The sequence below is a fragment of the Myripristis murdjan genome, chromosome 19, assembly GCF_902150065.1.
Source record: "Myripristis murdjan chromosome 19, fMyrMur1.1, whole genome shotgun sequence".
NCBI lineage: Eukaryota > Metazoa > Chordata > Actinopteri > Holocentriformes > Holocentridae > Myripristis > Myripristis murdjan.
Genome location: NC_043998.1, coordinates 1,466,981 through 1,479,426, shown reverse-complemented (window position 1 = coordinate 1,479,426; position 12,446 = coordinate 1,466,981). Strand labels below are relative to the sequence as shown.

The window sequence follows — 12,446 nt, the reverse complement described above, 5'->3', positions numbered from 1 at the left end:
CATTTATTTTTATATAAAGGAGAAAAAAAAAGTCTTAGTCCTCAACTTTCCATGCCATCACTTTTGAAACGATGGCTGTGCAGCTGAACACCAACTTTTATCTTTACAGTTTTCTGCAGGTTGGTCGAGCTGCATTGAACAAAAGAATCAAAGGATGATCTCAAAATGCACCGTTCATTTTTTTCTGGAAAGTTTGAAACGTTTGAGAGACTCAGTTTCCACTAAGCAGCCTCCGTTTGCTGTGTGCACGTCTTTCTGTTTTTATTTCATGTTTTCATCACTCTGCAGAGGCTTGTATGTCTTCTCAGCTACAGATTTTCAGCTGCATTAGTAGGAGAGCAGCAGTAAAAAAATGTGTGGTGTCAAGAGATTAAAAAAATTGAGAGATTAATTAATTATGATCTGTAATTAATTGATCTAATGAATCTTTTTTTAATCTCACCTAAAAATTGCTGAGAAAAGCCTGAGCTTGAGGTATTTTCCTTTAAATTCCTTACATTATTGTGGCAGATCAAAAGATTGATATATAACAAAAAAAGTGGCTTTATAAAGTCATTTATTGTTTTCAACAGACTTGAACAGATGCAGTCCTAGCCATTTACATTCCACTGTATTTGAGACTAGACTAAGTTGAACACTTATTTTCCTGAGAATGCTTCAGACTATAAAAAAAAATAAAACATCAGGTCCATATAAAGTGCTGTAAGCTAACACAACAGTAAAAACACTTTTCTGAGCAATACATAAGTATTGAACACTGAACTTGTTGCTTTTCCTCTGCTTCAGATAATATAAAATAAATAAAACAGACCCATCAATCACAGTGCTGTAAGTTAGCACATCAAAAATAACATTGTTCATCATTGCAAAATAAAGTGCTGAAATAAGCAATCACTTCTAGTAGGCTACAGAGACATAGCTATGCTGACCGCATGCCTCTTATTTCTTCTTCTTCAGCCAATCACTGAGACAGACCAGCTTGGTCACATTTTCTGGGAGCAAGGCTGCCCTTTTCTTTTGCACTATATGGCCTGCGAGGCTAAACAGTCTCTCACAAGGTACGGATGTTGCCGGGGAGGCCAGATACTTGCGTGCTAGGGCTGACAGCTTTTCCTGAGTGAGCAGACCACCACTGCAGGGGACAGTCATCAATACTGATGCTGGGCTCTGCTCTGTCGCGCTGCAGCTCTCCAGACTCCATTCCATCTTCTTCAGAGTCAGAGTCGGACCCCAGCAGGAGAGCGCTCCTCCTCTTCTTCTGAGCGGGTTCATCATCCTCTGTGGAGGGCTGGAGAGTAGCTGCTCTTCTGGGCTCTGCTGCTTGGAGCATGTTCTCCAGACTGGTCCACACCCGGATGAATGAATGAATAGATGGACAGGTGGATGAATGAATGATTGTCATTAATATAAGTGCAGTAGGCTTAAATTGGACTCATTAGTCCAGTTTATCCTTATAGTCTTTACCTCTTCTCTCTTTTCTCTTGGAAGACATTTCAAATCCTTAAAACGTGGATCGAGTGCTGTGGCCACCTTGAACCATGTCTCATTGGCATCAGCTCGTCGTGCTGCCAGGTCCCTCTGGAAGGCATTCTTGAACTTCACCACATAGGCTGGATCATCATCAGTGATGTCCATGACGGAGGAGACGTAGGCCTCACCACCAAGCAGCTCAGTCACATACCTGCAGAGGTGGATAAGTTTGCAAAATAAACTTAACTGGATATTTAAAGTGTAACTGATTTCCAGTTTAATTGTCATTAAAAGTAACTACCTAATATTCATTCATTTTTGGATTATACATGTGACAGTAGTTTATTTCATTGAAATGGACTTGTTTATTTGGGCGTACCTGCATGGTTCGAGCAGAACCTCCAGCCTTTGCAGTTTCCCCACCTCAGCTTCGGTTGGCATGGCCAATCTGTGCTTGTTCTGTTGGTCCAACGTAGCCCGGACAGCCTCTTGGTTGCGTAGGAAGCGTGAGACCATTGCCAGTGTTGAATTCCACCTGGTCGGTACATCTTGTAAGTTGCTCGCTCTTTTGTCCAAGTGCTACTTGTTGCTGGTTAAGTTCTGTGGTACTCGCAGGGCTTTGTTTGAAATGGCCAACAATCTTGCGGCACTTTGCTAGTGAACTATACTGTAACACTAGTAAAAATAAGAGCGCAGGTGAGCCCCTTTTAAACAGAAGCTGCAGTAATAACAGCAGGACTTTGCACATAAACCTTTTTTTCTCTCAACATTTACTGGACACTTTACTCAGAGATAACTTCGCCAAGCTCACTCTGTTTGCACGTGTGTGTGTGTGTGTGTGTGTGTGTGTGTGTGTGTGTGTGTGTTACGTGAACTATTAAATTTACAGGCCCTTTACTGAATACTTTACTGCCACAAATAAAGATGTGAATCATTTATGGACGAGCATTTCATAATGATTGGTTTGGAGGAATTTCAAGTCAGATTTCCTCTGATGTTACAACCACAACTTCTCTGTGAAACCATGATATTAATCAGTATATTATCTATCAGTGCCATTTAATAAAGCCTGATAAATCACAATAGGCAAAAAACAGTCATGTGCATGATTTTTAAATACAGTATATTTATATATGTATACAGAAATATCCCGCACACTCAGAAAACAGGGGTCTTTAAGACAAGTGCATTCATTACCATAGCTGGAATAGAGATTTTAAATGTATCAAAAATAGGCAAAATGATACTAAAACGGCAACATTTTATTCAATAACAAACAGTCTATAAACAGTTCCCACGTGTATGTACAACTATAAAGTGTAAACTATATTGTGGTGCAGGAAGCTTTGAGAAGTTGGACAAACAATTGGACAAATCTCTAATTTAATTTCTATCAGTGCTGTACCGGCAGATCGCCCATGTCCTCCTGCCATTTGAGATCCAGAGATTCATAATTAAGGACTACAAGATAAGAAACAACTATAAAATATGTGGGCACAGATCATCCATTTGAGATTTAACCTCTGGACTTTATGCATTCTGCTTTATTCTTTTACTTCTTTTCATTAAATTCACAATCATCACCTCTCTGCTCTGCAAAGCCTCCAACTAATCCAAACATGATTCACAGCCAGTGACAGATGAGACTCTTTGTTGCCTCTTTATCAGTGCCATTTGCAGAGTGTGTGTGTGTGTGTGTGTGTGTGTGTGTGTGTGTGTGTGTGTGTGCAAAGTTTACATCTTATCTGCTGGACAAGAACATGTGGTTTCAGTCCAGAGGAGAACTTGATGTTGCTTAATCATTACAAGTTCAGCACACAATCCCTTTAAACAGACAGAAATTGTCAAAAGAATCAATATTGTGATTCATATTCATCATTATTGTCATTGTCATGCATGTTGAGCTCAGGTGCTCGGCTGCTGTGGCGTCTCCATAGTGACTGAAGTCATACCGACAGAGTTTCTCTCACAAATTCTCTAGATGAGGAAGAAATCATAGAGTTATCATAGATAATAGAAAGTGACACGTCTGTCTGTGTTTGCGGGCCGGTGTCTGAAGGCCTGGTGGGTCCCTCTTGAGGCTGTGGCCCCCTGGGAGCCTCTCTGTTGGGCTGGCCGTTCCTCCTGAAGGAGTTCCTGATTCCAGTGGAGAGGCGGCTGGACATGCGCCTCACCACCCGGCTGATCCCTCGGTTCTTCAGCTTGATCAAACCGACGTCGTCCTCCAGCTCCTCGGGCGGCACGTCGATGTTCCCGGAGTACCAGAACACCCACCAGATGAGGCTAAAGAAGATGATGATTCCCCCCGCGTAGATGAACAAGTCATGGATGACCAGCCCCCCGAACACCCCCACCATCATGATGAGCACCCCCAGGATGTCGTGGGCCACTGCGAACCAGAAGGAGCACTTGCAGCGTCCGACTCCTCCATACCTCCTCTCCATGACCGGCTCCACCTGCACGGACGTGGACATGGTGGACAGTTGGGTTGGGAGTTCGTCCAAATTAAACGTTTTCCAATTTTATCCCAGAAATTTTGTTATTCCAAAAGTAGTTTCCAAATGTGGGAGCAATTCCAGGCCGTAGTGGCGGCTCATGCAGTGATGATATGCCTGCAACACAGTGAAGTGTGAAGTATCTCTCACTGGCTGGGAGGTACACATGAAACAAGCTACAGTGACAGTGTTCAAAGTACAATGACCTCAAGCGGTTATCAGCACGACACCACACACACAAGCCGGTCTATTGGAAGTTTAAAAGGAAACTGATCAATCTGCCACTGCATTCAAAGACGGCAATCAGAATAAATGATATTGACCCTGAATCAAAGACCTCAAGGTTTCCTTCAGTCCTCCTTCACATAAGACACCATTTATAACATTAGCTGAAGTGATCTGAATGCTCTTCCTCCTAAATAATGTCCACCATCTCCTATTCCTGGTTCAAGCCCCTTGTCCTAACCGTTTCCGCCTCAGCTTCTCCTTCAGGATGGGAATCCACACGAGCCCCACCACCACAAACATCAGCCCTACGGACAGGCAGGCCGAGGTGACAGAGTGGGACACCTTAGTCACCCCTGAGGACTGGAGCAGGAAGACAACCACTCCCACAGCAGACATCAGAGCCCCCATCACCATTGCGATGATGGGTTTGTGGAAGTAGGTCCACCTCGGAGGCTCCAGAGTGCCGGGGTGAGGATCCGGACGCAGGGTTTGTCTCGCAGAGTCCTCTGGAAGTGAAGTCCCTCCGAATGCCTCCATGTTTGCTGCAAAGAATGATAATGCTTTGTATCTCTCAAGTCTCTGAACTCTTCAAGCAAGGCTGGGTTTCTGGTTTAATTCCTTTCTGCTTTTTGTCTCATGTGCCCTGTCCTGGTCACCGTGAAGTCCAGCTCTTGCTGAAAGTAGCTGTGGATGCAGCAGGTCTCACCAGTCACCACCAAATGAGGGGCCCAGACTGTATTATCACCTCTGTATTTGTGTCTATGTGCCGCATCTCATACAGTCGCCTCTCTGTACTCACTGTAACTCTAGACAGCCACCACACCCACCTGACAGAGGCTTTGGATGAACACACGGACCCACTCAACCTGTTGACGACACTATCATCACGGCTGACAGGCTCACCAGTTAAAACAAGCATCTCATTTTTATTATTCAGTGCATCCTGTTATAGGACAGGGGTGTAACTACCATCTGAAGGGTGGGGGCGGGCAAAATTTGAGGAGGGCTAGACATTTTTTTAGCCATGTTAAACTAATACCACTATCATGAAAATTTCAAAATTTCAAATTTCAAAACATGTAATTGACAAAAATTACCTACCCATCCTGCTTGTGGTATTAGCAGAGATCACTACTGTACACATTCCTGTAAGAGGCCTATCCCATTTTTTCATTTATAGGAAAATAGAAAAGCTAGTTATAGAAATCTTCATAGTCTGCTGGTATATACATTTTTAAAAAGTCAGACATGCACTACTGCCACTGGACATCCATGTAACTGAATACTACATAGTGAAATACCTTAGTACACAATGCATAATTCATATTTGCTTGATGCCTCTGTAAATGCAAAAATGTTCTTGTACCTCTGAGATAGAGCACATGCAGCCCTCTGTGTTGTGAAGGTGCACGGCTTCAGGTTATAATTCTGCAACATGCATTATGTTATTGCATGTGAGCAGCAGGCGACAGCTGTACCGTTCAGCCGCTCAGCGTAATCCCATGAACGACAGACGTGTCATCTGATACAGCCAGCAGCTATATGCGCGATTCTGGACCCCCGTGAGCAAACACTCCTCAAGGCTAATGCATTAAAGCACACAAAAGCTGCATAAACACAGCAGAGCATTTACTGTTGGAGTGAACAGCACAAAAGGGTCAGTAATTAAAGCTCAGAGCTGTACTGCGACCCCAAAACTGTAATACACACTTCAAAAGTCCTCTGCTGCAGACTGCAAACACTCAACACTTTAAACTGACTTGTATCACCAAGATTTAACACTTTATAAAACTGTTTGTAAAACTATATAACACTCTAGAAAACTGTCAGATTTTCAGTGATTTTGAACATGCTTAACTGGCATTAGAGCATGATCATACCCTCATATTGTTTGAATTAATTAATGGTGTGCACAGTACTGTCAAAATAAGATGCACATCTCTTCCATTCTGCAGTGAATAAGATTCTTCCTGTGGATGTGCACGTCATTTGCTTGTGACTTTGCAGATACATCTGTCACATTATGATTGCAAGGCGAAATACTAACCATACAACAATGACCTGTATAATGGACCATGTTATTCACTGTAAGCGATATGTAAAGTATTCAGTTCAACAAAGATCTGTTTATTGCATGACAAATAACTCCATTTATTATACATGAACTGTTAATGGCAATAATCACTGTTTCATTAACAGTTTACGGTTACAAAAAAAAAAAAAAAAAAATGAATAAATGCATTATCAAAGGTGGGCAACAGATAATTTCAGATTTGTAAATGTTATAATCTGCTGTCTTTGTGCAGGCGCTGAAGACAGGACAAGACAAAAAACCAAAGTGAATATTTTGACCAGGCTGGTTCTGGAAATCGTAAAGGTTTCAGAAGTCCGTGTGGAGAAGGCATGAATCATTTTGACTTGAGCACTTTTCGTTTTAGTTTCTGTGAGGCCGTCTTGCCAGGCTTCTTGGTCGGTTTGTTTTGGCCTTTAGTTCCTTTCTTCTGTGCAGTTGGTTCGGGGGCTTTCTCCAGCGGCTTCTTTTTGGAGGGCTTCTACAAAGAATACATGAATAAATAAATTAATTAACAAATACAGATACACAGAAGTGCTTGGATTCAAACTTAGAAACTGTAATTGAGGCAGAGGCCTCAATTACAGTTAGTAAAAATGGTAGTAAAAATACACAAAGATGTCTAAATACTGACCTCCAGTTTGGGCTTTTTGCTTGGTGTCTCTATTGGAACCAACTGTGGGATATCTTCTTCTTCCTCTTTTGCTTCCTCCTTCTCTTTTTCAGCTGCTTCTGCTTTTTCTTCTTTCTCCTTTTTCTTTTTCTTCTTCTCTGTCTTCTTCTCAGATGGAGCATCTGTCTTCTTTGTCTTCTCTGTTGTCTTCTCTTTCTGTTCCTTCTTTACCTTTTTTTTAGCTGCCACCTGCTGCAATTCACACATACATGAACCGGTTATTTTAATACTTCTCCACGCTAAACAAATCAGACTCAGACAGCAAACATAAACGATCAAGAAAATGCAAAAAGACACACACCTTTTTCCTGGCAGCCTGGGCCTGCTCCTGGGCCTCCTCCAGCACGTTCAGGTGACTGAGGTCTGAGGTGTAGATGGGCAGGGCCACTGACGTTTGGCTCTTCAAATGGATGAGCTTTATCACTGGTCCTTTCTATGAATAAGAAACAAAGAGTTATTAAGGTAGAAATGATCAAAAATGGACTAAATATTTGTTTTGGTGATGTAACATGCTGGGACTCGCCATATAATTAGCCATCCTCAGTTCAATCTAAATGACCAGAAAGTACAACTGTGCGCAGTGCAGGTATGATTAGCTGTATTACAGCGTTCAACACGTTTCACTTTTTTAGATCCTATGAGTCCTCAAAGTGGGAAAAAATACAAACTGAGTAAGTATCAGGCCCAACACTGGGCCCACAACCCTGTAAAAATACTCAGACACACACTGAATATATCAGCACCTGCTCTTAAAACTGAGCACTTGCTGTATTCCATATTTTGATATAACAGGAGCCCATAACATGACATGTACTTTGCCTCTTTGCAGATGAGTGATCTCACAGAACTTTCTCAGTTCTTTAGGGATCACAGATTTTCAAAGACTAAAGATCAAGGTCATTTAAAAAATATTTGCAGGAACTTCCAGCAGGTGTATTTGTCTAATTTTACAAACCTGCCTTAGGGTCGACACGTCTCCCTGCACGGTCACACTCACCGTTCGAAGTTTGGACACGACTGTTTTGACCGCAGCCTCGATGTTGTCTGTCACCTCGTCTGCGGTCATGCCGGAGTGGCCGATACGAGCCATGCTGAAAAAGTTCAATGCAAACGAGTTATGGGAAAATCAAAGATCCTTTTTTTGTACTTACACTTGTCCAACAACAGCAAATTCAGATATTTTTGTCTATTCCAGAATTCCAGAATTTCCCTGGTTGGGATCAATAAAGTATATCTATCTATCTATCTATCTATCATTTCAACTTGACATTTATATGATGTATCAAAGTTATAGAGACAGGCTCCACAGGAAGAGGAGGTCCGTCTGGATCGACGTTGAGTTTCTGTGGCACCAGCGTTCCCCGTGTCACACATTTAACAGAATGGACAGGGTTTATTGCCGTGCTATTTAAGTCTAATCCATGACAACTTATACTCAAAGTCTGCTTCCTTGTTGAGACAGATTCCTGTAATTCAAAAAATATGCAAAGAGAGTCTGGCTGCATAGGAAGCCGCACAACCCAATTTCAGTCTTTCCTAGGAAAAGCAGCAGCAGCAGAGCCAGCAGATCTCACCAGCAGCAGCCCTTGTTGGTGACCTTCATGCTGGAGCCCTGGATGACTCTCTGGATGTCTCTGGCCAGCTGTTTGCTCTGCAGGTTCACACACAGCGGCTCTCTGCAAAACACCGCGTGCACAAATACAGTCAGTGCAGCTGCACCACAAGCCAACAGAAAACAGATTTCAGGAGAAAGAGAAGTGTATTTATAAAGATAAGACATTATGCTGCAGGGCAAAATGTGTAAAAGGTAACTTGACACTGTTCCTCATTAACAATATAATTCAATTAGCATTGTAATAACAGACTAAATTTCAATATCACCTTATCACTGTTGTCAAATACTGAATGCAATCCTAACTGTACGATGCAATGTGTCTGTGAGCAGAAGTTCCATATTAAAAGTCGCCTCTAGAGGGCGTACATGTCAGGACAGAACCAAGACTAGAGTAGTTAGATAACAGTGAGAAGAACTTGACTGAACTGAGCTGCAGTCTGGCTCTTGATGGCAGAAAGAGTCAAACAGCTGAAAACACAGTTGGTGACAACATGGGACAGCCCGCTGTGTAGCGACCTAAATCTCAGTCTGCCTCGGCTGTTTGGCGCTCAGCAACACATGGAACTTTATCGCTCACAGCAGACGCACTTTAACACAACATGTTGCCGAACCTCTGAATCCCATCTCACTTCAAAACAGAGGATGAGGCAACATGAAACTGAACAGTGAAATCTCACAGGTTTGGCCTCGCAGGACTTAAGCCTGCCAGATGGGTCAATAATGTGGAGGTTTGTGTGTCAGCACCTTTAAACATAATAAGTGATCAACTGGCTGCAATTTTTGTTTGGACCTCCTGCATATGTGCAGACAATGACGTGGGTCTGGGCGTGTAGAGACATCCTGCTGCAATCTGATTGGCCAGTGTGACCAATCGGCTTGTTGTGCCCCTTCAAACCACAAAAGCGACAACCAAAAAATATCAAATCTGTTTGAAAACGATCCAGACATCCCAGACTGCACTGGGATGCCTGAATCAGCTGCGTACCAGGCTGAAAAACACTGAAATCACATCAAATCTCAAGTCAAGCTGTTGGTCAAGGCACTGGATATTTCCATAAATACTGGTCAAAGTGCTCTTACTTCTTCCTCTCGTAGAAATGTTTCCCAAGGTGCGACGGCAGCAGGCGGCGGATGCGGTCGTCAGACAGGAAAAGATCAAAGTTGCCCAGCAGGCGGCGCTTGGCCTCGTACGGCTTGTACTCCGTCCTCAGCACCTTGTAGGGGATGATCTGACCCGCACAAACAGAAACAGCACATTAAGGCACCTCAACTAAACGTGCACAGACCTCAGACTGCTGCACAAACGGCTGCAGACGCTGCTTAAAGTGTGTCAAAGTTGTAGAGACAGGCTCCACTGTCAGGAGGACCATCTGGATTCACTTTGAGGTTTCTGTTGCACCGCTGATGTCCTCCAGCCAACACTGAGGAGACGGGGGAGGATTTGCTGAACAGTGCTTATCGTTTGGATAAAGGACACCACAAAAAATGCTTATGGTGTGTATATGGTGTACATATGAATCCAAAATCCACTCTCACAAGGTTCAATCTGTGATGTTTGATGCATTTCAGTAGTTATTTCACGATGAAGTGTTAGAATTTACGTTATTGCTGTAGCTGCTTTCCCTCCCCTCAGCCCACTGGGATGACTTCTACTTGGTAATTTCCTAAGCTTCCCAGAATACATTTCAACAACCCTCCAAGAAAGGGATTAAACTTGTCGCTTCCAATTAACAGTAGTTTTGAACAATAATCGAAGAAAAAAATAGAGGGAATCTACGATTGCAGCTTTACTCAAAATACACACTGTGTTGTTGTATAGCTGACACTGCTAAAAAAAAAAAAAAAAAAGATGTCTAAAGCAATAATAATAGTAATAATAATAAAACAAAATGTCTCATTACGGCATCATATCAGCTACACTTGGCCAGTCACCCACAAGAATAAAAATAAATTGCATGAAACAGCAAAAATGGCCCCAGACACCCGAGGTAGATCACCAGTGACTGATTTATAAAAGTGTTTGAGTTGTGCATAAGGTGGGAAGCAGCACAGAGTGAACTTCACTTGAAAGTATTTTTCTATTCCAAAAATGAGGCTGACTGCTAAAGTGTCCTAAAATACGGACACACCTCCACCAGGGCTGGATGACATGGATAAAAGTCAAACATCATGATATGAATACCTACTGAATACCTCTATGGACACTGTGATTATGTGCAGGGATGACTATGTGTGTTTTAATGAGATTTTTCATTAATAATCGTACTGTACATATACTGTCCAACCAGGTAGAAGCAAATGAAGTATTAAGTTCAGAAAACTGCATCCCTTGACTGTAAAAAGGCCTTTAAAACCTGACAGCACATACGTCATATTATGATATCCCAGCTCCCTCTCATGTCGATATACAGCTCAGCTCTACACCTCCGAAACTGTCAAGGTAAATAAACATCCCTTAACCTACATCTGATTAAAAGAAACAAAAAAGTTTTTTAGTTAAAAGGAAGACATGATGAATATATTTGAATTATATCGATTTATAATGATGTCGGGCCATGCGTGTTGTTGTATTTCAACGTGATGACAGGGGCAATCGCACTTGAGCGTGTTTGGGCTTTGGGTAATGTGAGTGCAGGCCAGCAGGGGACTGGGGAGGGGAGGCATTTTTGCTTTAGCACGATACAGAGCAACTGGCCCTAATGTGAGTAGGCCCTAAGGAGCCTGTTTGGTACCTCTGAGATACTTTTGACCCCTCTCTCCTCCAGCAGCTTCTTATAAAACCTCTGGGTCTGGTCTGAGGTCATGTTGGGCTCATCTCTGGTGAAGAGGCAAACCTCATCCGTGTCCGGGCGCTGGCCATGAGGCAAGGGGCTGAGGACAGGAGGGGACGGGAGGGGACAGGACAGGACAGAAAAGAACAGGACAGGTCAGGATGGGACAGGACAGGACAGGACAGGAGAATGACACTTTGGATGAGTCTCTGCATGGCTGCTGGGGCTCAGAACAGTGTAGCTACATGACAGAGGTGCTGACAGCTGCAGTGGTTGGTGTGTGTGTGTGTGTGTGTGTGTGTGTGTGTGTGTGTGTGTGTGTGTGTGTGTGTGTGTGCGCGCGCGCGCCTCACATGCGGATGGTCTGCGCCTGCCGTGGGATCTTCCACAGGGTGAAGAGTAGGCTGATCTGCTGGGTCTCGTCCAGGAACAGGGAGTCCCGGGTGGACTTGGACTTCAGGAAAGCCTGCAGAGCCTGGACGGCCTTCTTAGCCTTGGGAAGCACATTCAAATTAGACTTACAAAAGACAACGCAACGTCACAGACTCAATTTACAACTCGTCTTAAGTTTCAAACTTTTTATTCCCTGTGCCAATGTGGATCTCCACCAACAAGCACAGTGAGCTAACAAGCTAATGCTAGCGAGCCCATCGCCGCTTTCAGCTCCTTTAAATAACAGCAGCATTAATAACATTTTTTCACCGGCATGTCAACATATTTATCAAGCTTCTTCTAAAATACTTAAATGTAAATATCCAGTTTTTACCTGTGACCGGTCTAATGCGAGCTCCTCGGTCTTCTCTGCCATGCTGCCTGCCCGCTTCACGTGTTTACAGGAGCCACGCATGCGCAGAGCTTCCGCCTCTACGTAAGCACATCCTCTACGTCACGCAGTTCAAGCTTCAGAACTTTATTTAAAACCTATAAATCTATGCTGTGAATTAAGTCTCCAATATTCTTACACGCGGATGAATTTTTCTGTCTGTAATATGATCCCCTGGCATTGTCTGTTCCTGTTTGTTTTGTATGTTATTTGTAATTAATTGACTGTTTGAATAAAGAAAGTTGGGGGATTAAACTTATAATAAACAGTTACATGGGGGAATATTTCCTAAAAAAGACA

At 43.0% G+C, this 12,446-nt stretch overlaps 2 protein-coding genes and 2 non-coding genes across 4 annotated transcripts; all 4 read right to left on the bottom strand.

Moving 5' to 3' along the window:
- Positions 1–3,416: 3,416 nt before the first annotated feature.
- On the bottom strand, positions 3,417–3,944 carry LOC115378120 (transmembrane protein 238-like). The gene has a single exon (XM_030078269.1). It carries the CDS (start codon positions 3,942–3,944, stop codon positions 3,417–3,419), a length of 528 nt encoding a protein of 175 aa, XP_029934129.1.
- A 2,349-nt stretch (positions 3,945–6,293) lies between these two features.
- Positions 6,294–12,226, bottom strand: rsl1d1 (ribosomal L1 domain containing 1). Its single transcript, XM_030078264.1, has 9 exons — positions 12,090–12,226; positions 11,677–11,816; positions 11,285–11,423; positions 9,633–9,781; positions 8,512–8,613; positions 7,935–8,028; positions 7,239–7,370; positions 6,899–7,126; positions 6,294–6,745 (listed from the first exon to the last, which is right to left on the bottom strand). The coding sequence occupies exons 1-9, from the start codon at positions 12,168–12,170 to the stop codon at positions 6,602–6,604; spliced, it is 1,209 nt and encodes a 402-aa protein (XP_029934124.1). The 5' UTR covers positions 12,171–12,226; the 3' UTR covers positions 6,294–6,601.
- On the bottom strand, positions 8,213–8,342 carry LOC115378451 (small nucleolar RNA SNORA55). The gene has a single exon (XR_003930125.1). It is a non-coding gene; the product is annotated as a small nucleolar RNA SNORA55 (small nucleolar RNA).
- LOC115378455 (small nucleolar RNA SNORA55) lies at positions 9,876–10,007 on the bottom strand. Its single transcript, XR_003930129.1, has one exon. It is a non-coding gene; the product is annotated as a small nucleolar RNA SNORA55 (small nucleolar RNA).
- Positions 12,227–12,446: the final 220 nt, after the last annotated feature.

What these genes read in the sequence shown, in the direction of transcription:
- LOC115378120 (XM_030078269.1), bottom strand. Translation starts at nt 3,944, where the DNA reads ATGTCCACGTCCGTGCAGGTGGAGCCGGTCATGGAGAGGAGGTATGGA.
- rsl1d1 (XM_030078264.1), bottom strand. Translation starts at nt 12,170, where the DNA reads ATGCGTGGCTCCTGTAAACACGTGAAGCGGGCAGGCAGCATGGCAGAG. An exon ending in GGGTCAAAAGTATCTCAGAG is followed by an intron (nt 9,782 to 11,284) that starts GTACCAAACAGG and finishes TGTGCGGGTCAG; the next exon opens with ATCATCCCCTACAAGGTGCT. An exon ending in CCCAGGCTGCCAGGAAAAAG is followed by an intron (nt 7,127 to 7,238) that starts GTGTGTGTCTTT and finishes GAATTGCAGCAG; the next exon opens with GTGGCAGCTAAAAAAAAGGT.